The sequence below is a fragment of the Seriola lalandi genome, unplaced genomic scaffold (genome assembly GCF_002814215.2).
Source record: "Seriola lalandi dorsalis isolate HSWRI2012SDOR001 ecotype SW California unplaced genomic scaffold, Sedor1 jcf7180002054519, whole genome shotgun sequence".
In the NCBI taxonomy this organism is placed as follows: domain Eukaryota; kingdom Metazoa; phylum Chordata; class Actinopteri; order Carangiformes; family Carangidae; genus Seriola; species Seriola lalandi.
The window spans coordinates 567,831-593,619 of record NW_019525072.1 but is presented as its reverse complement, the minus strand read 5'-3'; the positions used below and the strand labels follow the sequence as shown (position 1 = coordinate 593,619).

Sequence of the window (25,789 nt, the reverse complement as noted above, 5' to 3'; positions counted from 1 at the left end):
TGAAATTTAGCAAAAATCCTTAAAAAGAAAAAAACTGAAATATCACATTGACTCAAGTATTCAGACCCTTTATTCAGTATTTAGTTGAGGCAGTCGTCTTGGGTGTAACTCAACAAGCCTCGCACACCTGGATTTAAGGGATTTTCTGCCATTGTTCTTTGCAGAGCCTCTCCAGCTCTGTCGGGTTGGGACCATCAGTGAACAGCCGTTTTCAGGTCTCTCCGGAGATGTTTGATTGGGTTCAAGTCAGAGTAAGGACATTCACAGAGTTATCCCTAAGCCACTCCTGCGTTGTCTTGGCTGTCTGTTTAGCGTCCTCAGTGCTCTGGACCAGGTTTTCATTATATCTCTGTGCTACAGTCTGAGACTACTTCCTGTTATTTTTTTGCAAACTCCAAGCAGCTTTCATGTGTCTTTCACTGGGGAGAGGCTTCTCATGGTTGTTCTCTAGAAGTTCACAGATGATCTCTGGAGCTCAGCCAGAGTGACCATCAGGTTCTCGGTCATCCCTCTTAGCAAGGCCCTTCTCCCTCGACTCCTGGTTGTTCCAGACTTCTTCATCTAAGAATGAAGGAGGCCACTGTGCTCTTCAGAACCATCAGTGCAGCAGAGTTTTTTCTGTAGCCTTCCCCAGATCTGTGCCTTGACACAATCCTGTCTCTGAGCTCTGCAGGCAGTTCCTTCACCCTCATGGCTTGGTTTTTGTTTTTATACACTGTCAGCTGTGAGACCTTATATTGACAAGTGTGTGCCTTTCCAAGCAATTGAATTGACCACACTGGACTCCAGTCAACGTGTAGAAACATCTCAAAGGTGATCAAGAGAAATAGGAGACACCAGAGCTGAATTTCAAGTGTCATAGCAAAGGGTCTGAATACTTATAAACAAGAGACAATTGATACAAATAAGTAGATCATCACCAGTGATTTTATGTAGTGAACATACAGTATACTACTGTAAGATATTTTCAGTCAGTGAATAAGTATTTCCTGCCTCTGTTTGCAGCTTTACGGCCCCACCTCTGAGAAACAGAGCTGTTCCCTCTGTAAAGATGACTCACTATGATTAAACCTGGAGATAATTTAAACAAACTGCATCAATCACGGCATCAGTGGAGGTAAAAGCCTATCCCAGCATGCATTGGTTGAGCGATGGGGTTCAGTCTGGACCGGTGTATCGCCGGACAAAATCATTCAATTCACCTAATGTGCATGGTTTTTTGTATCAGGACAGGAAACACAAACACCAAGGAGAAACCTACTGCTAACCACTGAGCTGCTCACAGGAAGAGATGAAACTGTTTAAGAGGCGTTCCTTCAGCAAACAGATGGTGCAGTTGTGCAAATGTGTCTCACTTGATATGGGCTCAGTTTTAATTAAAGCTGCAACAAGCAAATCAGCATTGTTCGTCTTGCCCTCGTTGTTCCTGAGCCGGTTCTGTTCATAACACCTGATGAACTGTCTCTGTCTCAACGATAGTCATCTTTAGCCTGAGGTAACTTGTGAGACTCACTTTAAATCAAAGTGCATCAATAATGACCTTTCTTAATTATCGCATAATACATACACTCAGTAAATGGCCCCAAAATACCACTGAAAAAATAGTTCTGTGCATATGTGTACTTTGTTTTCAAGTTTTCAATATGTATGAGTAAATAACTCCTGGTATACATTTTGGCAACATATAGCAAAAGACAGCATGATGTGTCAGATGATCACACTTGTATTCTCAGTGAATTTACAAAGACATATTGTGTATTTCAAGCAAGCACACCTTCTCTAGTACTTAAAACACAATTAATAATCAATTTCCAACACTGGGGCTTTCAAAACCTGCCGTCGTGTCACTTTAAAGTACATGGAACTTAGCACTTTTTTTTTAACTGTTGGCAGTTTATCTAACTATAGTAATTTATCACATTCCATAATAATTAGTGAACTGCGAGCCTCATATCCGCCTCCAGGAACACAGTCAGCAGCTGCTGCACTCAGCCACAGAGCACCAGGACAACACTGGCTGGCAAAGTTAGCCAAATATATCACTTAGAAAAAAGACAGATTGTCGGAATTATACATCTACACTTGTACGCATTGTCATTTACAACATGTTCGTTTTATTCAATGCTGAAAGAAATAAAAAATACAGGTGGTCAGATTTCTGCTTGATCATTTGGAGTAGATATTTTCATAGACTGCGTGGAAATATTTGATTTTTTTGGCAACAGGTTAAATAAAAATTTTACTTAATTAAACAAAAGTAATAACTGTTTCATCAAGGTCATCCAAATTTGGGGAAGACTGGATGAAATGTGAGTGCTTGCCTTTTTGTCTTGCAGAGAATCCAAACAGAACAGGCATAAATGTTAGTGTTCAGACAGTTTATCCAGGCAATAAAACCTCTACGTGTCAGAGTTCAGGGGTCAAATGCATTATTAATCACCATGGTGTGGCGACATTGAGAGGGGAAAAAATAATTAATTCTTTGAGATTGATATTTTAATTCATAATCAATTCTTGATTGACATCTGCTATTGAAGACTTTGTGATACCATCAGAAGCTCCATTAGGTTAAGGGCTGACCTAATTTCCCAATAAATGCCACTAAAATCTGTTTTTTTTTTTTTAAATACCTCTCTAACTAGAAAACATTACATGCGCATTGTAATAAAATCCAATACAGCAGTCCTATAATAAATATTACCCTTGTGAAACCTGTTGAGTCAACTCAGTAATAGCTTTAAGCTGTAGTTCGTTTGATGCATTAATGGATTGCATTATATTGAAAGGAGTTTTCAATATTGTGTCTCATCTATATATGTAAATGATGTTTTGCACTTAAGTTTTACAACATATTAGAAACACCTTTCAATATAATACACCACGGTAGAACAATCTCATAGTACTGAGTCAGTACAAAAACAACTAAATCAGTAGTTTAAACAAAACCTCAAGCTATTTAATGCAAGGATATTGTTTCGTATTGCATTGTATCACACAGGTGTGTCTCTGTTTCTGCTCACATGACGTATGAGATATAGATAGTGTCACACTAGCAGCACCAGGTTTAAGTTGCACCACTTTCAACGGTGCAAATTTTCCATCACCTTGGTTGGACTAGACAAGTTGTATTAAAAGGTTTTACATGTAGCTGCGGCCTTAGGGTGGGTTTACTGATGACTGATCAACAGGAAGCACTGCAGAGACCCCGAATGTTCCCTGAAATAGCTTTCACCTCCTTCCATCTGCCCAACTTCCCTCAGGTTACTTTCTAAACAACTCTCTCACCAGCAACATGTTCCAGTCTGTTTTTGTAACAACTTAGATTGTTATGTCTGACTCATTATTTTCTGAATGATTACTGTCACTGGCAGTCTAATTAAGATACGTAGGAGTGTTAGTTTCTTTGTTTTTTGCTATTAATACAGAGAATTGCAGATTCTCCAGCTTCTTTTTATAGCACCCACTTGTATACAGTCATTCTAGAAACCACAGGCTCAATTAGCTGTAGCAAATAATCTGGCCTTTGGCTGGAACACTCTAGTCCTTGCCAAACTTTGCCGGCTGTCATGGCAACGGGTGACACTCTGACATTTTCACTCGGGTGTGTTTATCACCTCACACTCTCCCCGCTATGTACGCCTCTGACATTGTGGAAGGGGCGGAGTTGGCACTGGGTACCGAAGCCGCTCTGCTCCTGGCTCAGGAGCCTCTGTTAGTGTCTTCATGTGTCTCTTAGTGAACAGACTTTACTGCTCTTCTTGTATGCTTATGTTTATGCATGTATGTAGATCGCTGTTGTCATGTGTTTGTTCCCCTCAGGGGTCGCTTTCTCACTTAAGCTGTTGCATCTCTGCGTTGTACATCGTCATTCCAAGTGTTGAATTAAAAAAAAAAAAAAAAAAATCCAAACAAGTAGTGTTGCCATGTACGTTATCCATTATTGAAACATTATGAATAACTTAGCCACCATGTCTGCATGATTCATCTTATCTCATATTGGATGCATGAGAGAAAAAATATCTATTCTATTAATGTGTGTATGTTTTCAAATGCATGTATACAGACCTTGTGCTTAAGCCTCTAGCCCAATAATTGAAAACTGAATAGAACAGTGAAGTTGTGGGCTCATGGCTCATGGCCTAATTTGGCAGATGGCTCACTGAATCTCTCCGTGGAACCATTCCCTCAAGTGTGTGCATGTACGTGTGCGTGTGTGTATTTCTGCTTGTGTAACTCCTTAGAGACAAAGACTCCTCAAAGCGTCCTCTTAACGATTAAACTTTGCATCAGCGCGAGAAGGTTGAAGCCAGATCGTAGTTGGGGATATTGATGTTGGTTTAGTTTTTGTTTTTTTTTCCTCTCCCTCTCTCAGGTCTACTTTACCCCTCTGTCCTCCCCCGTGGTCTCCTTCACCTTGGCAGGGGCTCATTACCTCCTCTGTTTATTTGAAACCTCATCTTATTCCCAGGCAATCACTAGGTTAATGCATTCAGTTTAGGGAGATGTCATCCTGAACATTTGCTGTTGTCCCTGCAGCTGGACCCGCGTTCAGTGTCTGTGAATCCAGTACAGTGAAACAGCAACAGTCATCCAGTCCGGTTATCCCCAGGTAGCAAACCATTGGACCTTGCTCACTTGCACAGGTGTGCTCTTGTACTTCCTGATCTGTAGACAATTTTCTTGTTTTCATTTCTTTAAAAGGTTGTTGAGGATTAAGGTCAGTTAAACGAATGCTAGTTTAAAGATGTGGTAAAGGTTGAGACTAAAGATATTACACATTGCTTCATAGTTTTGTAGCCTCTGGCTGTTATTTCTTTTGGTTATGATCTCTTGCTGAGATCTCCCACATCACAACATCATCCTAGAAGGAAAGAGACATGAGCCATCGAACAGTCAGACAGGTTTGGCCAGATTATCTATTCTAAACCACTTTATTTGATGATATATCTGAAAGTGTTGAAATGTAAGTAATAAACTCTCACTGCGTGGCACACACAACTATGTCAAGTACAGTAAGTCAAAAGTCACTGTTGTGATCTAAGATTTCAGCCGCTAACTTAATGAGTAGAACATTAATATTGATAGGAATGATGACCTTAACAAAGAAAATAAGACCAAAGTTACCCATAAAGGTTTAGGTTGAGCTTGGACTTGGTAGTGCTGATGGTTAAGTTTGCCAGCAGGGGCTAGGAAATGCATTGTATCAGTGACGGTCCTCACAAGTTTGCTGTATGTGTGTGTGAAAGAGAGAGAGACAAAGAGGGAGAGACAGAATGCTGTGTAATCTGAACATATGGTATTAGAAAAGAATAATGGAATTGTCGCTCCAAACCCCCAAACCTCCTTAAAGTGGCACATCTCCAGAGGTCCTTTCATGTTTCTAAATAACGCTACAAACAGTTCATTGTTACAGCACATGCCAAAGGGAGGTGTGATACTCATGACTACATGTGTGTGTGTGTGTGTGTGTGTGTGTGTGTGTGTGTGTGTGTATCTATCTATTTGTGCACCTGTGCAGACAGCTGCATGCCTGTCACTTCAGCGTGTAATGTATTTTTCACTCAATCTATTAATTCGTTTCCCCCCTTGTCGTGCAAGCGCTCGCGTTCCCGCGCGAAGGTGTCGGTGGAGTCATCGTGGCCTCCGCACATTTTCTCATGCTTATTATGTGTGCCTTTATTTTAAGCACACTCCTTGCTGTCAGGAGCAGGTTGTGTGTGAGCGTCTCCCAGCGTGCCTCCCAGCGAATGCTCCACACTGACACGTGTCTGTATGTGTTAATCACAGATGTCTATTTCTCTCCCACTCTGGCCTCCTCCAGACCTCCCATGGCTCTCTCTCTCTCTCTCTCTCTCTCTCTCTCTCTCTCTCTCTCTCTCTCTCTCTCTCTCTCTGCTCCTGCCCAGAGCGAGCGGGGCACAGGTGAAACGAGGCGACATGACTAGCATGCCACACATCCATCAGACTGTGAGAAGTAGCAGGAGAGGGAGCAAACTGAGCTAAATTTGGGGAGTTATTACTCACTACAAGCAGACTCAAAGTTATGCAACAATCTGGTGGCTTTTATATTTTATTAGAAGTTTTGGCATGATTTCTTATTTCCTGGTTGCACTGTCTCCTTCAGACATCTTGAAGAGGTTTTGTGTATTATTCACAATATCTTGATTTGCCAGCTGAGGTGACTGCCTCTCTTACTTGTCAATATCTATTTTATCTGCATGCTAATGTCTGAAACATACCATGTAATGGCCTATCCTGTTCGAGTGGGAGTATTGTGGAGGGTAATATCTCCTCTTTGACATCTGCCCTCTGCAATTCTGAGCTTATCCACCTCACCGCGGTTCCTTGCTGTAGGCCCTGTAGCTCTGTCTGATGTCCGCTCACGCAAACACCACTGCACTCCAAACACATGAGCGTGCACACTCGCACCAGCACACACACACACATACGTTGCAATTAGAGTCATATGGTGTGAGCTTACTGCCTCCCACGATTCTAACCAATAAGGTCATTTTGTAGATGAAGAAAACAAGTACTTCCATTTCTGCAAGATGCCCGTTTCAAATGTACTCTGCCACCCCGTCTTTTCCTTGAACCAAGCAGTAAATTTAATCTGTTGTATTCATATTGTACTGCTGTATTCAGTGTGCTCATCTCTTTTCCATCTGCATAGCTGTTGTTTCTTGAGAATCCTCTCCTTTCATTTCCCATTTGTATCAGAAATTAAATTTGAAGCAGGTGAATGCAAAGTCATGCATGTTGTTTCAGATGAGGGGATAGATCTACATAGTTAACAGTAAGTATCAACAAAACTTAATACTCCTTTAAAAAAAAGTATTTCTACATATTTATGGTCCTCACTCTGCACAAACTTTACATATTTGGCTGCTGTTTGCCTACAAAGATGTTTGTTTGTCTTGGCTACATAATTGAATACCATTAATGTAGCAAATACTGCCTCATGGCGAAGAAATGGTTTGATCTTTGTTTTAAGTGTGTCAGCTTTTTAGCCCTATTAGTAGTTTGTTCTTCTTTGGGGTGTGTGCAAGGCACAAGGGAGACAGCACTTTAAAAGGTCACTAATGCACTCAGCCTGCTGAAGGGAAAAAAGGCATGTTGGATGTTTGTTTGTTCTTTTTTATCTCTCTTTACAGTGGGTTCTCTGGAGATGTGGCGCTACAACATGTAAGGATGCCATGTTGTTTTCACTGTGAGGGAGGAGGAGATGGAGAAAAGTGAGGAACATTTACTGCACTGCATCCTGTCTTGTCTCCGCCTGCAGCATGTAAGGGCAAGCACGGGCCATGGTCAGACATTTAGGAGGAGGAAAGAAAAAATACAAGGAGAGCAGAGACAGCAGATGTGGCGAGTTAAAGTTAGAGAAAGGAATGAGGGTCAAAGGTGTCTGAAGTTCTGTGAGTCAACTTTCGTTCTGCTGTTGCCAGGAATGTGTTGTTCCAGTTTTAAACAAGTGTATACAAGGCAGTGGAGCGGCAAGGTGGGGTCACGGCGTCACAGTCCGAGGGTGGGCCTGCAGATAAGCCCGGGCGGCTCAGCTCGGTCCGCTCCCCCGGCGCAGCGAGTGACTGCAGAGTACACCTGGCCTGGCAGCTTCAGACCATCCAGGGACAAACTGGGAAAGGCTTCCTCCTCGGCCGTAACCCAAACTGACAAAGGGAATCATGCACAGTGGTCGGAGCAAACACGGCGAGGTTGACAGTGTTAATGTGTGACTGCGCTATCATGCAGTGGTTCCTGTGTGTACGTTTATGAATGCGTGTGTGTGTGTGTGGGTGTGTGTGCGTGTGTAGCAGAGGATCCTGGGTGGCAGGATGAGGCCGGTCGACTAACAGCTGTCTGCCTTCCTAACCTTTGTGTTTGTCATACCAGGTTAAAGGCAGGGCACACTAAGGAGAAAAGAAAATAGGTGAAAAAAGGTGAGAGTAAAAGGTCAGGCTTGAGCATGGAAAGAAACTCATGGTGCGACGGTCTGTGCGAGTCAGAATTGTAAACGTTTCTGCTGTAGATGGAAACCTTTTGTAAACCGAAACAAGCTGCCGCTGCCCTCTAGATAGCGTCTGCCCCAGGGTGCTGCAGTGAGAGCCTGCTGTTAAGGATGCTGCATAGAATTAAATACAACTATCAAGATCACATCAATCAACAACTTCAGAAGCATAACAAACCAGAGACTAGTAGCTTCTTTTTCTCACAACAGTAGTGTAGAGGCCCCCCACTCAACTTTACTTCACATTATCTCACTGCCCCCTTTTAGTGAAATTTTCAGTACCCATTAAAAACACAGAAGAAGAAACGCAGGGCATTAATATATACAGATACATGCACATAATAAACAAACAAACAAAATTTAATGTAAAACCTGCTCTGGCTGCTGTGTCTGAAACTGCTACTCTCTATATAGCAGACACTCAATAGATTACTCCATGATGAGCGATAAATTGAGACGTTGGACACTCATGAATCCTCATTATCCGGTGTCATCACTGACAGCTGTTAAATCACACAAAGGTCATTTTCACACCAATAAAATGTGACATATTGCAGTGTATGATTTTTAGCAAAAAGTGGCGTAAAAATGCTGCGGATGCTATTTTTTTTAAATCCGGATGCAGGAAGGTTTGAGGGACGTATATAATATATAAATTTCATTACCCCATTAGATCCATGAGATACACCTGGGCTCAGTTTTCTGTGTTGAGGAAATGTGTGTGACATAACCAACATGGAAGTTGCCACAGTCACTTCTTCCTGAGTGTCACATCATCTGCCAGGAAAAAACAAAAACCCTGAAAAAACACATGGCTAAAAATAAATAAATAGATAAAAAGAAAAATACATTGGTTGTGCAAAGACTTAAAAAGATTTCAGGATTAAGGTTTTATAGATTAGGTTGAAGACTTAAAAAAAAAAAAGCAGCTTAGTGAGACAGCTCTGTCCTTCATTACAGGAACTTATCAGTTATGTTATGAATGAAATACCTCAAATTCTTTCTGGGCGCCTCTGAAATCCACCTTAGAAGTTTTTTTTAGCTCTTTTTGAAATGTCTTTTAACGCTTTATGCACAGTCCACAGTTACGATTTCTGTTATTCTGCTGTGCAGCTAAGACTGTCTCTCTCCCTACACTACTGATTTTACAGATTTTGTATAATTGTCTTTTTTGTTGCAGCACATTTTTCCCTTGTACGCTTTATTCTAAGGAACAAGCTGAGACAAACTTTCTGCAAATTGTCTTTGTCAGAAGATGAAGATATACTTGGATTAAATTTTCTTTTTGCCCCTTTACTTGTTCCACCATCCGGCTTTGTGAGAAGCTCTTACACCTGTGAGTCTCTTTGTTTTGAAGAGCAGCTGCTTTTAAGTAAACCACAAAATTTCAAACAAAAATTTGACCCGGTGTCACTAAAACGCAGCTGGTAGACGCTTATTTTCAGTGATGGTCCCGTTGTTTGGCGAGAATGTCTTATAAAATTACGGTGAAAATGGTTTACAGATGTTAGTACCATTAAACAAGGCTCAGACATTCTCATTTAGCCAAGCGTGCATGTAATTAGCTTGTTATACACTAGAGGGAAATGAATAAAACGATACAGAGTGGAGTGACTGCCTCCCTTAAGAGCAGAGTAGTGCGGCCCAGCGTAGCAGCCAGTGTCAGATCCCATTCCTGCCAGGTCTGAGGGACGTCCACTTCTTGACACTTGTCCAATCCGAGCTATCTCAAGCTCTTTCCTCCAGCTTCACGCCAGCTAATCTCTCTTGACACCTCACACAGCCCCGACAGGGAATCACTCCACGCTGAAAACAATCCAGCCCTCCTCCCTCTCCACCCCCAAATCAGTACCAGCACCCCCCCCCCTTCTGTCTGTCTTCCTTCTATTTCTCTTTACCCTCTCCCTCCCTATCTGTCTCTTCCCCATTACTTCTCTCCATGGCCTACTCTTTCTCTCATGTCTCCATCTGTCTTTGTCAAGCCGTATTCTGCTCCTCTTCTATCTCGCACAGTCTCTCCTCCCCCTGTCTTTTCTCCTCCGTCCTCACCTCCTCGCTGGGTATGTCACGCCTCTGTTGATGAGGATCTGTGAAAAGACGCCACGATTGCCGATTGAGGAATAGCCTGCATTTCCTTAAGGACTCATCGGCATTCAGAAAGTGCATTTTACTCCACGGGGAGATGTTGTTGGAGGGTCTTTATCTCTGAGCGCACCTTTACAGATGGAGGGAAGCTCCACAGGATCGCTTTAAGATGGGACGCAGGGAGCATAAACACAGAAATTTTTCCCCCGACACCCATCACCCTAAATATATTTAACTTTTTTAGAGAGAAAAGAGAGATGAGGGACTTGCTCATAGGATCTTTTTTTAATGTTTGCACTGACAGGCCATTGTTAAAATTCCCAGTTTAAACAGAGCAAGAAACACACATTTCCACTCATGTTGTTTGCACTGTAGTTAGTTAGTCTCACAGAGCAAATGAGGTCATTTACAGATCATTTTCCCCCTAATTAGCGTATTTGGGATACAAGAATTCTCGCAAGACAAGTCACTCAAAAAAATCCCATTTATTATTTAAATGTATTCAACAATTTCAAAAGATAAGATAGACAAACATGTCATAGATTTCATTTACAAGCTGTTTGTTCTTCTCATTATATCTATAGAGGCTCCCCACCCTACAGAGCACAATCTCATTGGCTGCTGAGTAAAATATCTGTCATTGGCTGTAGCACAGAATAACTCTGGAAAAGAACAATGTAGCTATGGCACGGCACATGCAAAAATGCAGACACTCACTGGTATGCACAGATACATACGTATATCCTCACACGCGCAAACATACACACACATACACATACACACACACACACACATACACATACACACAGACACAACGTGCACGCACACACACACACACAAACGTGCAGTCATAATAGGCCAAGTCGTTCACCCAATCAGTTTCATTCTCAAGCAAGCTGTCAGGCCGCCATGTTGAGTAAATATTACCATAATGCCTGTGTGTCAGTGAATATGCACCTAATGAATGGAATGACATCCAGTGAAGCTCGGAGACACTGAAACAGAAAAATTGCCCACTCACCGTGCCTGAAAGCCCCCCCTCTACCCACACCGACCATCTTGCTCTTTATCTCTGGGTCTCCCCAACCACTTCAGAAGGCAAATTCTTATTTTATTTTATTTTTTATTTTTTTTATTTTACCGCGAAAGAATGCTCGGAGGTCGCCACAGCAGGGAAGAAAAAAAATAGAATGGGCGCTCTACAACTTGCGTACCTCAGAAAACTGATCTGAGGTTTTTCTGCATTCTTCAGTCACGTGGCCGGTCGTGCCGAGTCTACAGCGTTTACATAAAAACTAGAACATCGAGGAGACGATTTGAACTCTACTTTATAATCCGAACAGCAGCAGGACATTTTTGTGGTTGAAGTGAAAAGTGTGAAGTGGTTCGTAAGGGAAGGGTATTCTCTATATGAGATGCTTTCTTTTTCAGATACATTGGAAGATACAGTGCAGAATATATTGTTATTCTCCACATGAACAATATATATAATTACCTTGTTGTATACCCAGTGATGGAGAAAAACACCCACTGCCATGAAATACTGACAGTCTTGATTTGAAGATTTCTCTTCCAGCTGTTAGATCTCTGAGCTGCATCACAAATAACATCTCACAAATCCTTACTCTCAGTCAAACAGGATATCTTCACACTGGACAAATATATTCTTTTTTTTTTTTTTAATCTCATCTGTGTAGAATATTATGCATTTCTACAAAATAAAAAACACAATCTAAGGAAAATTTGCACGGAACAATACTACAAGTTTCAGTCAATCGAGTCCACTGACAGTACAGCTGACCGTTGCCACGGAGAGAAGAGGTGAGATCGTCCACTTTTTGCAGGGTTTTTCATTTTAGTCGTTGATATTTCTGTGCAATGGAGCAGGGCTGAAGAGGAAAGACACTGATATCTAGGAGCTTCTGACACGTCGGCATTATGCTGAGGAGCGCAGGCAAAAAACCCAGCCCACTTCCTCCCCACGTCCCACTCCTCCCACGCCGCCCGCCCGGCCCCTCTCAGTGCATCCTCAGGAGCTTTGCACCCAGGCTCGGCTACAGAGCCTGGGTGTCTTGGCTGATGGATACGAAGCAGAGGTGTCCGTGATGATGGAGAGAATTAGGAAAACTAGAAAGCATTCCGGCTTTTAACACACACACCCCCTCCCCCCTCCCTCCCTGTCGCACAACTCTCTCTCTCTCAATCTCTTCCTGTCTGACCTTCTCTGTGTCTGTGTGTGCTCTCAGTCTGCGTAGAGGATGAAGCCAGAGAAGGTGCTGTACTTGTTGTTGTTGCCTCCGTGGGCTTTGCCTCCGTCCAGTTTGATGAAGACCTCGTCTCCTGCGTCCAGATGGAGGATGACGCTGTTGGAGGCGTAGTCGTAGTTCTGGTCAGCGTCTTGGGCGATGGCGCTGGCACGAACCTGGAAGAAAAGGGGCAGACGTACATGTAGGAGAAGGGAGTTAGCTACAGTACGTATCGGGACATTAGGAAATGCATTTAAAAGGTTGTCAGGCTCTCATACTACTCAACCCGGATACCGCATTCACTGGCGCAAGTCTCTGTTACTGCAAATCTGAAGTAAAACTATATATAGAGCTCTCACATACCTCCACCAAGGCTACACCGTCCTCTACATTTGTTATTTTGATAATACAAAAAGACCTGCACACAATCATGAGATATAGGTGCTTTCAATAGCTTTTATGTATTCTGTTCAAGAAAGTGCAGAGTTTATATTTGAAAGCACTCAATCTTACAATCTTAAAAAAAAGCCATTTTGCATGGCCACAGTTTTTTTTTTTTTTTTTTTTTTTTTAATGGTATCTTCTGACAAGGTTTTGAGATATTCTGCTAATTAACTAACAGACAAACATTTCAGGCCAAAACTGTTTTTAAAAAAAACAAATGTAAAAACTTCATAATTTCTTGGCAGAAGTAATGAAGAGGCAACCAGAGAGCACTTCAGAAAACGTGTCACTAGTCTGAGAAATCACTTTGCTGCTTCACCACAAGAGAATTTCTGTTGCACAGACGGAGAATGTCTCAGTTAGGGAATACCCAAAATAAAAACTCAGTTTTTCGTTTTGAAGTGAAATAAATTACTGGACACACCAATGGCAGAAATAGTTGTTCATATTGATATTAAACCTACAGAAGCAACCAGAGGGTCAGTCAAACCTCTGTCAAGCAGATTTATGGTTCCAATCTAGCCAGTGGTCTTAGAAGACCTAACATTCAACCTTGGAACAAAAGGTCCACAGAAAGAGAAAGTTTCAGAAACTTAACAGCGGGGTCTGAGTCTCGTTGTGCAGGAACTGACTGAGAAATACAACAAGAAAAACATGAATGACGCGCGCTAGCTCTGAGCAGAAATATTTGATAATGCATAGCAATGAGAATGACAAGAATCACTGGAATGAGTTTGTATGATGAAAAAAGAGAAAAGGAGGAGTTTGTATCTATGTTAACCTTTGTCTGACTGTGTGTATTTGTGTGTGTCTGTGTGTGTATGTGCATTTGGCCATTCTGGCTATAGGACATTTGGAACAGTTTCTAAATAACCTGTCCTGGCTAATTAAGACCTCCACCACAAACATGCTCTCTCTCTCTGGGGAGGAAAGTGTAGCTGCACTGCCAAATGGGCACTGAAACAATAGATGGGGTTTTCATGCATGTGTGAGCATGAGTTGGAATGACTGCAATGTAATGTTATAGCTGAAGCTGCATTTTTTTCAAGACACACAGAGCTGTATGTGATGTTTTCTGCCTTTTATTTTTAAAACTGAAAAGAGTGAGTAAAGAGTTAGGAGACACACAGTGAAGGTCACACACTGGATGTTGCCTTCATACAGTGTGTGCCTTGTCCGGTGAGCCAAGAGGCCCAATTAAATATGATCCTCCGCTACAGTCGTGAACTTAAACCTTATTCTGTACAGTGCAGACTGCAAGTATTTGGACAGTGACACAGGATTTTCTCTGGTTTTGGCTCTGAATTCTAGCACATTACATTTAAAATTTAGTTTAATGCTGAACTTGCAACAATTCCTCTAAACTGGTAAGTAAACAACTGCTAAAATAACACAAACAAATAACTCCTTTATTAAAAATAAAAATATCCATATTGGTGCAACAGAACCAGAGATAAAATATTTTTGAACTCCACACATTCTTCTTATCAAAACCTGGTGCCTATTTTACCCAGAATGCAACTAAACCATCAATAGTTCTTTTGGGAGAGATTGGGATGTGTTATATTAGTATCGTGTAATGTGGTCTCGAGCCACTAGCCTCAGGCAGAGATGGGGATCAGGCTACAGTTTGAGACCCAACCAGACTTCTCACTGCTCCCTCTCCCTCCACATGTGTGGCGGCACTCTCCATGACCTGTAAACAGACTTTCATGTGTAAAACACTGACTGTAGGGTTAAAGCGTTTCACATTCATATTGGGTGAACAGTGGGGAACTCATTGCCTATACCCCAACGTTAAGGTTATGCCTCAGCATGATGGTCCTAACATACAGACCACAAAGGAGTTTTTTACGACTGAACTGGGGGATGTTCTTGACTGGTCACTTGATATCAGTCCATCTTAGCATGTGTATCACATGCTGAAGACCTGACTGAAGGCAAGACCCCAAACCATTGGCAGAGTGTCACCAAACATTTACCTTGATTTGTCCAGTTAAATGTGCTCACCTAAAATTAACCATGAAAGGGTTATAATTCCAATATGTCAACACAGTATGAATGAACATTGGGACTTGTTGGGCCTTGTTTCATTTCAAATCAAATATGTTGGTTTAGAGAGCCGAAGCAACAAAAACTGTTCAGCTCACCAAATACTGACAGTCTGCACTGTATCTCAGTGCTGTTAAACAGTCTCTAACAAGGAGATCTGCATCATTCGTAAATTACATTTTGATAAAATCGAACGATAAGATCATTATTTTCTCTCGAGATGAAAAAGGAAGCACTGTACATCCTTTAAAGTAACCACTGGTTAAATAAGCCAATTAGTCACTTAGTCTGGTCCGTAAGGTTGAATCAAAATCAATAGTTTATGTGCATTTGAAGTGTTTTCTTGTGGCTCATTATCGAGTCTCAAAAGTCCATTGTGGCCCCTGCCTCGCCTCAGCGTTTGTCCACGCAGCTTTAAATCGGGGCTTTTCTAGCGGGTGTCGACAAGCTGGCCCAACAGGCGGCAAAGAGAGGATGCCCAATAATTAGTTGGCGTCTTTACGGACTACACACAACAGGCATATTGACAAATGTGAGCAGAGGCCAGTTACTAATGGAGATCTCCTGCACAGAAAGCATCACTAATGCCAAAGCTAGCCGGGATCCTGGAAAAGGTTCTATTGACATTTAATTTGGTAAAATAATAGAATCCACTCATTTCATAATTAACATCTTGCTAACACTAGTGCGTTGTTTTTATTTGTGTTCATTTGTTAGTTTTTGCTCTACTTGACCGGACTACTGCAGCTTTCTCTATAGATTCTGGTAATGGAGCCAAGTTTCATTAAGGGTGTTCTTGTGTTTTGTTCAGTAATGGCTATCGCTGCTAATACTAAACCCTCAGCTCATCTTCTGTTAATTTTTAACAGCCTGCTGTTGGGAACATAAAAAGTGTGCAGAGGCGTGCAAAGTCTTATTAAATAGCAAACGTAAAGCTTTCAGAAACTCTCCAGTAATTTGAATCATTCTTACATGAGAGAATCTGAGACAGTTAGGCCCTATACATTAGTTAGGCCCTTTGAAATCCTATGCGTTTTCCAGCTGTAAATGATACAAACATTAAAGGCCTGTAATATAAACCAGAAAACCTTAAGAGAGGCATTTGAGTTTCTTAAGTGCTTTTCTCCCGATCAACACAATGACAAAAACAGACAGTACCTACACTTGAGGCTAGAGTGGATAATGAAATAAAACACAGTCTTTCTTGCTCTACTGCTGTAAAAAGCATTTAAGTGGAAAGATGCCATATCTGTGACACCTTAGATTGAACCTGAAACCCGGTTGCGTGCTTCAGTATGTAGGGAACAGGGCATTACACATCATCTCTGCACAACACTTCATTAAACATTATATAGAATTTCTGCAAATATTCACTAGTAGTCACAACATTGCAACGGCTGCTACAGTGTAGTGTTTCTGTCATTGGTCGTGGTAACTTATGACCATTATTGATGCCTGACACTGATTTTCTATATGAGCCAGCATGGACTGCAAATAATGGAAAATTAATTTAGTTACTTGCAGATAACTGTTGTTTTTTTTTTTACCTCCAAATCATTATCATGCTTCTATGCAGAGGCCAATATTCTGCTGGATTTCTTGTGAAGTCCTTTTGCAATCCATCAGGCTCTCCTCTGAATGATTTTCAAACACAGAAGAATTGTTCTTTGTGTTGCCTTCAGGGCTCATAGCATTGAATTGTGGAGCAGTGAGGAGCAAGGCTGACACGTCTTCATCTTTCTTAACAATGATTTTAAAAAAAATTGATAAATAAAAAACAGCTCAATTTTGTAATGGAAGGCGAAATGAATAAGAGAATTCTTTTTTTTCATAGTGAGCCCAGATGCATTTAAAAGAACATCAAGCATGGGCACAACACTTGAATGATTGTGAATCAGGTTTTTGCAGCAACATTTCAGTCTTGGTGACCTTCCACAGGCTCCATAACGAGCGAGACAAACATCACTATATCGACTGAAGCACCTGGCACAGGTGTTGGTTTCTAATTTGTAATAAAGACGTGAGACAGATGGGAGGGTTTCTCAAACCCTTGAACAACATGCCACGGACAGTAGCGGTCACGTTGGTGTGAAATGTGCGAGTGCTATAAGGCTAATCTGGATAATGAAATTCTGAGGAGAGGTTTAAGATGCAGGAGTAATATATCGAATATTGTACATTCCTTTTTTTTTTTTTTGTTGTTTATCCTCCTGATTAAATCTAGCACAGCTCATATCGATGTGCAAACAAAGCCTCCTGTTCTGATTCTGAGATTTCTGCGTCCAGTGCATATTAATATGATATGATATGCCCTGAGTGTGCAAAGTCAACACCATCTTATTAGAGGGTTACCGCTTTTGGGTTGGTGGTTGGGGGGTGGGGGTGATGACGATGGCTCAGGAGGATTTGTCAGTTGGGATTTTAATGAAACTTTATCAAAATATTTGCTTTGCAGCTGTTCATGCTGAACCTGGGAACCTCTGTCAATGTCACAGATATGTAATATAGCTTAAATGATTCTCTTCATTTGCTCTTTAAGGAGCTAAATTTAAGACTTCTTCAAGAGCATGAGTCATGCTTTTTTGGGGGGGGGGGTAAATACAAATATAACATTTCCCTTTAGCAGAGACAGAGCGAACAAAAGCCCTGGTGAAAGTAAACTTCCCTGAAATCCTTCTCGTTCTTTCACAATGATATTTTTGTTTTGTTTTGTTTCTTTGCTCTAATGGTTTTAATCCCCTTCAGAGACTAACTGCCGCAGTCTAGGCCTCCTTCGTTTGCTTTCAATGATAAGCATGCATGAATAAAAGCTCTCACTATTTTTGAAATAATGATCAGGGAGCTGCTATTGGAGCTATTTTTCTTCTCTCTTTTTTTTAAATTTTTTTTTGTCTCCACTGCACACAAAGCACTTGTTAGGAATATGAGCCAGAGGTTCAAATGCAGGATACAGCAGCTCTATAGTGAGAGATGAGCAGGACAAACAGCCAACCGGCAGCGCGTGACCTTGACACAGAATATGTAGAGGAACTTTGACAAGACAAACAAAGCATGAGGCCGTAAGCGCCGGCTCCCGCAATGGTAAATGAGGTGTCAGGCAATGTTGTCTTCCTTGTGGCTGCTCGCGCGTGTTTGCATCCGTCATATCGTCAACGTGATGGCTTTGATTGAATATTATTCCGAGTGGGAGACACAGAAAATTCTAGGCTGCACTCGGGCTTAATAGATAATGCGCGTGTGGAAAAGTGAAGTGTGGTTTCCCTTAACTCGTGCGCTGTTTAACTGTGAATATGAACGCCACAGTTGTCAATAATGATGGTGTTTACACTGCTCCAGAGATGGCACATTTTAAAAAAAGACTGATTGTCATCGCTCCTCAGTCATGTGGGATTTCTTTTGTAATCAACAGTTTCAATTAGAATCCATTTAAAAGATGTTGTACATCACTTTCCTTCAGCAGCTGTGGTGTGTCGCATCGTATGGTTGGCTGGAGAGCTTTTATTATAAACCATTAAAATACTGTTTATGAAAATCATGACAGTTTGAAGCTTTATGTGTTGTGTCTGGCTCAGGAGGGAATGTAAAGTCTCTCTGGGACAGTGATCTTACAAGAAGCTTTGTCAATGTGACAAGGACATGTCTCGTGGCTTCTCTGACAGGGATTTGTTGACTTGATGTTGAGCCTCCATTTCGATGAGTCTATTGGTCCTCTTTAAATCAAAGTGTACTGCTGTCTAATTATGTTTGAACATTCCAGCCGTGAACCACATACTTAATAGCAGCTTAGATGGCCTGCCACTGCTATTGAGCCTGATCCAGCATTTCACCGCACAACACATAACAACCACACACACCCACAGTGTGGGAAAGGCACACGCATACATCCACATGCTTTTTTTCTTTTCTTTTCTTCTTGTGCGCACACACACACACACAAGGTGCAATTTTCCTGAAATAATGAGAACAGGAAAATACGTTGGGTTGCAAGAGAACTGTAGTGTCAGGAAGCGTCGGGTCTCCTATGTGTTACAGGTTTATTTGTCGGAGGAACCGAAGTGAAAACATGATAAGAGGAATGAAATGGTAACAGAGAATTTGCCATCTGTCAGACGAGAGCAGAAAAAGGCTTCCTGAATTAATTTCGCCAGCTGTTCTCTTTGTACCTGCTCAGCCTCCTTTGAAACAGAATGACTTTCCTGCACAAGCAAGTGTTTATGTTTGCTTACAGCAACGCAAAAAGGTGAGTCTGGTGTCAGACATTAGTTCGTTAGTTCAGTTCATTAGTTAAGCGCATGCACCACTGATACTTGATCCAGACATTGCAGCAATCTTTGAGGAGCCAGAGTGACAGTATCTCAATCCAGCAGTTACAACAAAAGAGGATGAGATCAAGACAGCTCCTCCTGAAAAGAGGCTTGACAGTGGCGGGGGGGAAAAAAATAGGCTTCAACTTTGACCCGAAATCCAGCCAGTCTTTTCTTTCTTGTGTCTGACTCATCAGACCCAGTTAATTACTGAGGTACACAGCACTGTACGCCTCTAGCACCAACACCGAAACTACAATCACAGCTCGCAGCTTTGTCTGAAAAGAGACTTTTACTGCAAAATTTCCAACCTTTGTTCACACTAAGCCTGTTTTTTTTTTTTCCCAGTGTGCTCCCTAGTAACCCCGAGGCACTTAGATTTTCCTCTCTTCTTAAATAAAAAAGCTTCCTCTAAAATGAGGCAAAGTGAGTTTCTGTACAAGTGTTGGATGAGAAGGCATGACTGTCAGCTTTGCATTTTTCATACAGTAACCCATTCACCCTCTCTCGCTGGGGTGATTGTTGATGTGTCACCCACCTTGGTTTTTAAAGGCGGGCAGCAGGTGTTAAACACATTGAGTTATGTAGCAGACTTGTGAGTCATTTGAAGCCATTGACTCGCTGCTTTGCTGTGAAGAGGGAGAGATAATTGTGGGTATCACTGAAGACTGAATTTGGGGGACGGCTAAATGTCAAGGGCGTGGGGAGAGGCGGAGAGAGAGAGATGTTTGCATAAGAGGGCCAGGGGCACTTGTCTATCTCCCATATGGCCCTCATTATAATGAAGAAGCCTTGTGAGTCAACAGCAGAGCATCCTTGAGTCAGCCAGCCACAGGAGACAATCTATAACCTATTTTAGACTGTATGTTTTTGGTCTCTCAGTACATGAGACATTATAGAAGTATTTCAACAGCTACTTAATCTTAGATGCCAGCAACAGAGAGTGTGTGCGCCGTTGGCTCTCGTGACTCTCTGTGTAGCTCAGAGTGAAATGTTTTAAAAGTAAATTGAATTATTGCAGACAAGTGGTGGGCAGTTTTCGAGCAAGTTTTGAAACTTCACCAATAAATGATAGATTTTCTTCCCTGTGCTTGCTGATGACAGCCCGATGTGATCTTGACATTTCCAATCTGTGTGATATTTCCTAACAACATGGGCCAATCTTCATTTAATAGCCCTCGCACCTAATTAGGCCAGCTCTAATGTTCCACTCGGCAGAGTGTCAAATCCAATGTCCAATTACACAGCAGATCAAGGCCAAAGGTCCGCCTCCACTACCTCTCAGGCTGATTATAGAAGAAGTGCCACGGTATACATCACACAGAAAGAAACGGGTCTGTCAGAAGAAGGAAAGAGACGCGCGCAAATGCGCACACACGCATGCACACATACACATAAGGGGATCAATACTGCAGGCAAAGAGGCTGAGGGACTGAGGGAGGCTCTCTCAAACCCTGCCTGTCTATTTCAGACAGAGTCTCTCTGTTACACCAGGCAGACACACAGAGGCCTCTCAGTGCTGAAGTCAGACCACGATGAGGAATAGCAGGTCCGAACATTACCAGAATGTTAAAATCAATCTAAGTCTTGCTTAGTGTATTGCTGTATCTGTGTGTAGATAACTCACAATGGTTGCATCATATTTTTTCTTAAATACTAAAAACATACTAAAAATGTTTTTGCCTTGTTACAAAAATCAGTAAAGACCACAGCATGTCCTGAGGGATAAGCTGCTGAATGGTTTCTCTTCCTGTTGTCCACACCTTTCTGTAGAGCATATGTCAATAATCAAACCAAACAGAGCAGACCCTCGTCGAGATGGCTCAGCTCACGTGTTTAATGTTGGGATTGACACCACATGCTTAACACAATGCGTGGGTTTCACCTGGATACACAGCAACTGGATAAACAGTCTTCATGTGCACCAGAGCTGAAAGCCCCCTCCTGGAGGTGCCCTCATATGGAGCAGGGAGATGGACTGAGGCGAATGGTTTGACAGGGAAATGACACGCGACTGAGCTAAGTTGAGCAACATACACACACACACACACACACACACAAATAAAAAAAGGAATCACTATTCTCTGAAGCGAAGTGAGCTCCAAAAACAAAATCCAAGAAAAGGATTGTACGCCGTAACCTCTTCTGTTATAGTGCAATGCATCACTTGAGAGCAATGAAGAATATTGATGGCGTTGTGTGTTAGCAAATCGATTCTGTGATACCGCAATCCGTATTCTCTTTTGCTGCTAAGTTTTCCTTTTAAGATGAAAACTTTAGAAAAGTGAGCTCCTGTAGACCTGACACAGAGGAGAGATGGAGGGCAGTGCACAGTTGGGGTGGGTTAGGAAGGGGGGGGGGGCATACGCATACTCGTGTGTGTGTGTGTAAGCATGTGTGAATGTGTGTGTGTGTATGCGAGGAGGAGACTGCAGAGGTAATTGCTAGGGAAGAGCCATGTGCACGAAGGACGTTGAAGCTTATTAAAGGAGGAGACAGAGTGATTATTCACTATGGTCCTCTTGAGAGACTGACGCTGAAGTCATTGCTTTTAATTAACTCTGAAACGGTTTTGCGGATTAATAACAATATTAAGAAGGGAACGGAGAGGAGAAGCGCAAACACATCCTGGATCTGGTTCAAGCTTTTTAATTACAATTAAATAGACTCAATAGCACAATAGGACAATAACTATGTCTTTTCTGTCCTCCTCTTTCTTCCCCCTTCTGCCGCCTCCAATAAATTCGTCTTCATTGTCGCGGCTGTGTCTCTCAGGATGTGTCCAAGGCAGGTTATAGCAAAGCACTGATTTAATGGGGAAGGAGTTTAGGATTGGTTGGAATATTTGGCACGCGAGCAAAAGAACAGGCGATGAAGAAGCCAGAAGAGAGAGTGTGGAGAGGAACTTGGAAAGCGGATAAAGTGTGCTTTGCTGAAAATAGATTCCTTATTTGTTTGTTTACCAGGAAGCTAACTTTTTTTTGGTCTAGCTAGAAAAAGTGTCAAAGTTCTGGGGACAGTGCTGCGATTCTTGTGTTGCACTCTGCCAAGTGAAAAGAGGAAGAGCATGGGAGGGGGGAGAGGAGAATAAAAAAAAAAGAGGTAAGCCGTGGATGTTGATGTTGAACACAGCTTCTAAGAACCCCTGGAGTGGGAAGAGCACATGCTGGAGTGAAACAGCACTGCAGGGCCTGGAAACCCGCTGCTTCACTAAAGCCAAAAGATGATAAAATACTGGTATTGTCTGCAATTCCCCGGCCTCCCCTGTCCCAACTCACAGTGTAGCTTTTTTCAGCCTTAATGAGCTGAGGAAAGCACCAGTGTGACTGTAGGAGCTCTAGTCTGACTCGCAGCACTTCATCAATGATGTAGCATAAGTTGGCCCAACATTTATAACCATTCACAGTCATTTACACAGACTGAGGCTCTGGGGCCTTCTTCATCAACCAACATCCTAATAAACACCACAGCGAGAGGAGAGCACGTTTATGCGTAAGCTGTGACACAGGACGGAGGAAGACGGAGACAGAGAAGCAGCTACCACTTAATAAACATTACGCGGGTCTCTGGAGATGCACACTGTGTGCGTCTAACTTAAGTACCTCCACACCCTCCTCTTGGGAACACAATGAAGCGGGAACAGAAGGCGTTTTATAGGAACATATGTTCTTCTTCCCCTATTATATATCAATGCTTTTACACCCACCCATAAACATTACTGTTGAGTGAGACATTATATATAGAAGGCAATTGCTGTAACTTGTTTTTTTTGTTGTTTTTTTTTTTCTTGCTGGGTATGAACTTGGCCAGGGTAAAGGAGTTAACCTCCAGGGGCCTTGGCGGGACTGAAAGATTCGCGCCACAGAGACGATGCCAACTCTATACCCATATCGTGGTCTCGGCACTTGCAACAGCTTTCTGCTTTACCCTACTTGGCAAAAGCAACAAAGTTAAAGGAAAATGAAAAATGAACCAAAAATGAAATGATTTTTTTTTTTGTTAGCCAGCAGATGTGACACAGGCGACAGAGACTGCTGGGCCGTGATGTCAAGTGACTTGTTTGTGGGTGCATCAGCAACTCCACATGTTCATAAACGACACTTCCTGTGACCTGTAATCTCATTTTTCATTCAGTCAGAAAAAAAAAAAAAAAAGTTTGTCACCACCAGCAGCATCTCTCATCACATTACTGTCTAACCACGTGTGCAATTGACTTTGATTACAAAGATGATGGTGGCAGGACATGAAGCTCAGCTGAGCCTGTGAAGCTGACAGTTCTACAGTAGAGGCATGACAGTGTGTGAAATACCCCCCCCCCCCAAACTTCTACTTTCTCATGATTTCTTATTATATAATAAACTTGAACACAGAGCTGAACTTGAAAGACTAGCAAGTATTGAAGTTTTGCATGAGATTAAATGTGAAAGCTGCTTTGTACTATGCTCTAAAGCCTCTTTTCTCTTTTTTTTTTTTTAACTATGACAAGTTGCTTCTTCTCTCATTTGTTTTCTTTACATTCTTACGTTTTATTTCTCATGTTTGTCATGATCCTGGTGAAGACGCAGTTTAAGCCTGAGTAAACACAGCAAACAAAGAGTGCAATAACCGTACTGCAACATCCATCATTTTACGGGCAAAACGCGTTTTCGCGGTCACTTTGAAGGGAAGAGATGTGACGGCTGATCGGAAAAGCTGCAAACTACACTGGCACACATTACCAACCTGAGAAGACCCTCGGGGGCGCAAAATAAGATTAGCGCCCCATTAAAATGATGCATCAAAGAAGCCGTGAATAGATCACGTAGACGTTCTAATGCATTTAACACGACGGGGAGAGACAGATGGATGCAGCGGCGGATAGATAACATTAGCCGGTGCGTTTGCACAGACAGGTACGGTCCAAATATTTAAAGCGAATTTTCTGACACCCCTTCCCCCTCACCTTTTTTCACACAATGCGCCGAGCTGCCAAACCCCACAGTCTAAAAGTTAAATGGGTCGTTTATAACAGAAACAGGAGGTAATATCTACATAATAATAATAATAATAATAATAATAATAATAATTAATAACTCGGAATGGAATCGTCACATATATTTAACCAAACAAAGGTAAATGGATGGCGACATCTTTATTACTTCCAACTCCTGCAGCTTCATTGTCATCATCATCATCACTCCAGACTTTCCACTCTGAACCTCTCTTATTGCAACACGAACTGCCAGTAAATTCCACAAGATAATAATCCCAGTTCAGGAAAAAAAAGAAAAGAAGGAACGCCTGATCGCTTTCCAAATTTTTACAGTGGCAAGGCAAAAAGACCGGCGCGCACTACCCGCCCACACTGTGACCGTCCTTTTGGATCGCGGGACGCGGCAATGTCAGGACGCATCATGCGAAGAGGGGACGCGGGTTGCAACTAGTCAACACAGCTTTATCTCCAGGCGCGCCGGGTGCCACAGCTGTGCTCTCTGGGCTCTGGAGGCGCATGGCAGATGCGCACGCTCGCCGCACAAAGTCACTTTTTATTCACCGGCTTTATGAAAAAGCCTCCTGCAATGTATGGATTTTTTTTTTTTTTTTTTTTTAAAGCGAGAGCCATAGAGGAAGTAGCTAGGGAGAGGAGGAGAGTGATCATCAGAGGAGTCAGGCATGCTTACACTGGGGGAGAGGAAACTCAGAAAAAGTTTTGAAGCACCAACCTGGCCATTCTTGCAGAGGTCTGCCCACATGCTGGTGCCATCCCCTCCTCTCATCAGCACATGGTAGATGAAGAAGTATGTGCCCGGTATGCTGCAGATGAACTTGCCCGAAATACCATCGTAGTTGTTGCCCAAGTTGGTGACCACGTCGTCAAACTTGAGGATCTCATAGCCTTCGTGGGGGTTCTTAAGCCCTGCATAGAAGGCCACCCGAGGCACCGTGCTGTAGGTGGCTGTGCTGATAGCTCCATTTTCGCCCAGACCCAAAATCCCAGTCCTTCCTTGATCCCCTCTTTCACCAGGAGGCCCAGCTGGTCCTGGTGGCCCTGGTTCTCCCGGCGGTCCACGTGGTCCGGGCTTGCCCTGCTTGCCAGGCTTCCCCTGTGGGCCTTGCAGCAAGGTGGAGGGTGGAAGTACGTTGCTGTGGTCGCTCAACGCCTCAGCCTCAGCCTGGAGACCGGTGGAGCTGGTGCTGCTGGCCGGAGTGCCCTTGTTCAAGTAGGGGTCGCACACCATACGACAGGTGCCCAGCATCTCATAGTGGCTGGCATCTGTACCCACGGAGCTGACGAGCACAGGGATGAGGACCACCAGCACCAGGACCAGCATAACCCCAACGGCAGCCGCCACCAGGGTCTTCCTCCCGATGCTGAGTCGGGGAAGGGGCTGCGCTGCCAGCGTGGGTCTCCCGGGGGCGGAAATGGTGACTGTTTGGTGTGGGGAGCCTGTCACCGATGAAAGGGACCCAGAGATCCCGAGAAGAGTTGCAAGAGGAGCGGCGAATGTGTGAGGGTGAGACAGAGACCCACATACACTTGATACACCTCACTGCTCTGCTCAGTCACACTGAAGTAGGCAACCGGTCACTCACACATACAAAAAGACTTAAGGAAGCCCAAGCATACAGAGGGAGACATTCAGCGCGTACTTACAAACACAATCTGACTTGTG

General features: G+C 42.7%; 1 protein-coding gene across 1 annotated transcript; it reads right to left on the bottom strand.

The window, feature by feature from the left end:
- Nucleotides 1-12,099: 12,099 nt before the first annotated feature.
- c1ql1l2 (complement component 1, q subcomponent-like 1-like 2) lies at nt 12,100-25,534 on the bottom strand. Its single transcript, XM_023413760.2, has 2 exons — nt 24,839-25,534; nt 12,100-12,512 (listed from the first exon to the last, which is right to left on the bottom strand). Exons 1-2 carry the CDS (start codon nt 25,445-25,447, stop codon nt 12,333-12,335), a joined length of 789 nt encoding a protein of 262 aa, XP_023269528.1. The 5' UTR covers nt 25,448-25,534; the 3' UTR covers nt 12,100-12,332.
- Nucleotides 25,535-25,789: the final 255 nt, after the last annotated feature.

Coding starts and splice junctions, on each gene's coding strand:
- c1ql1l2 (XM_023413760.2), bottom strand. CDS start 25,447: ATGCTGGTCCTGGTGCTGGTGGTCCTCATCCCTGTGCTCGTCAGCTCC. Junction 12,513..24,838: donor ACCTCTGCAAGAATGGCCAG/GTTGGTGCTTCA, acceptor CTTTTCTTCCAG/GTTCGTGCCAGCGCCATCGC.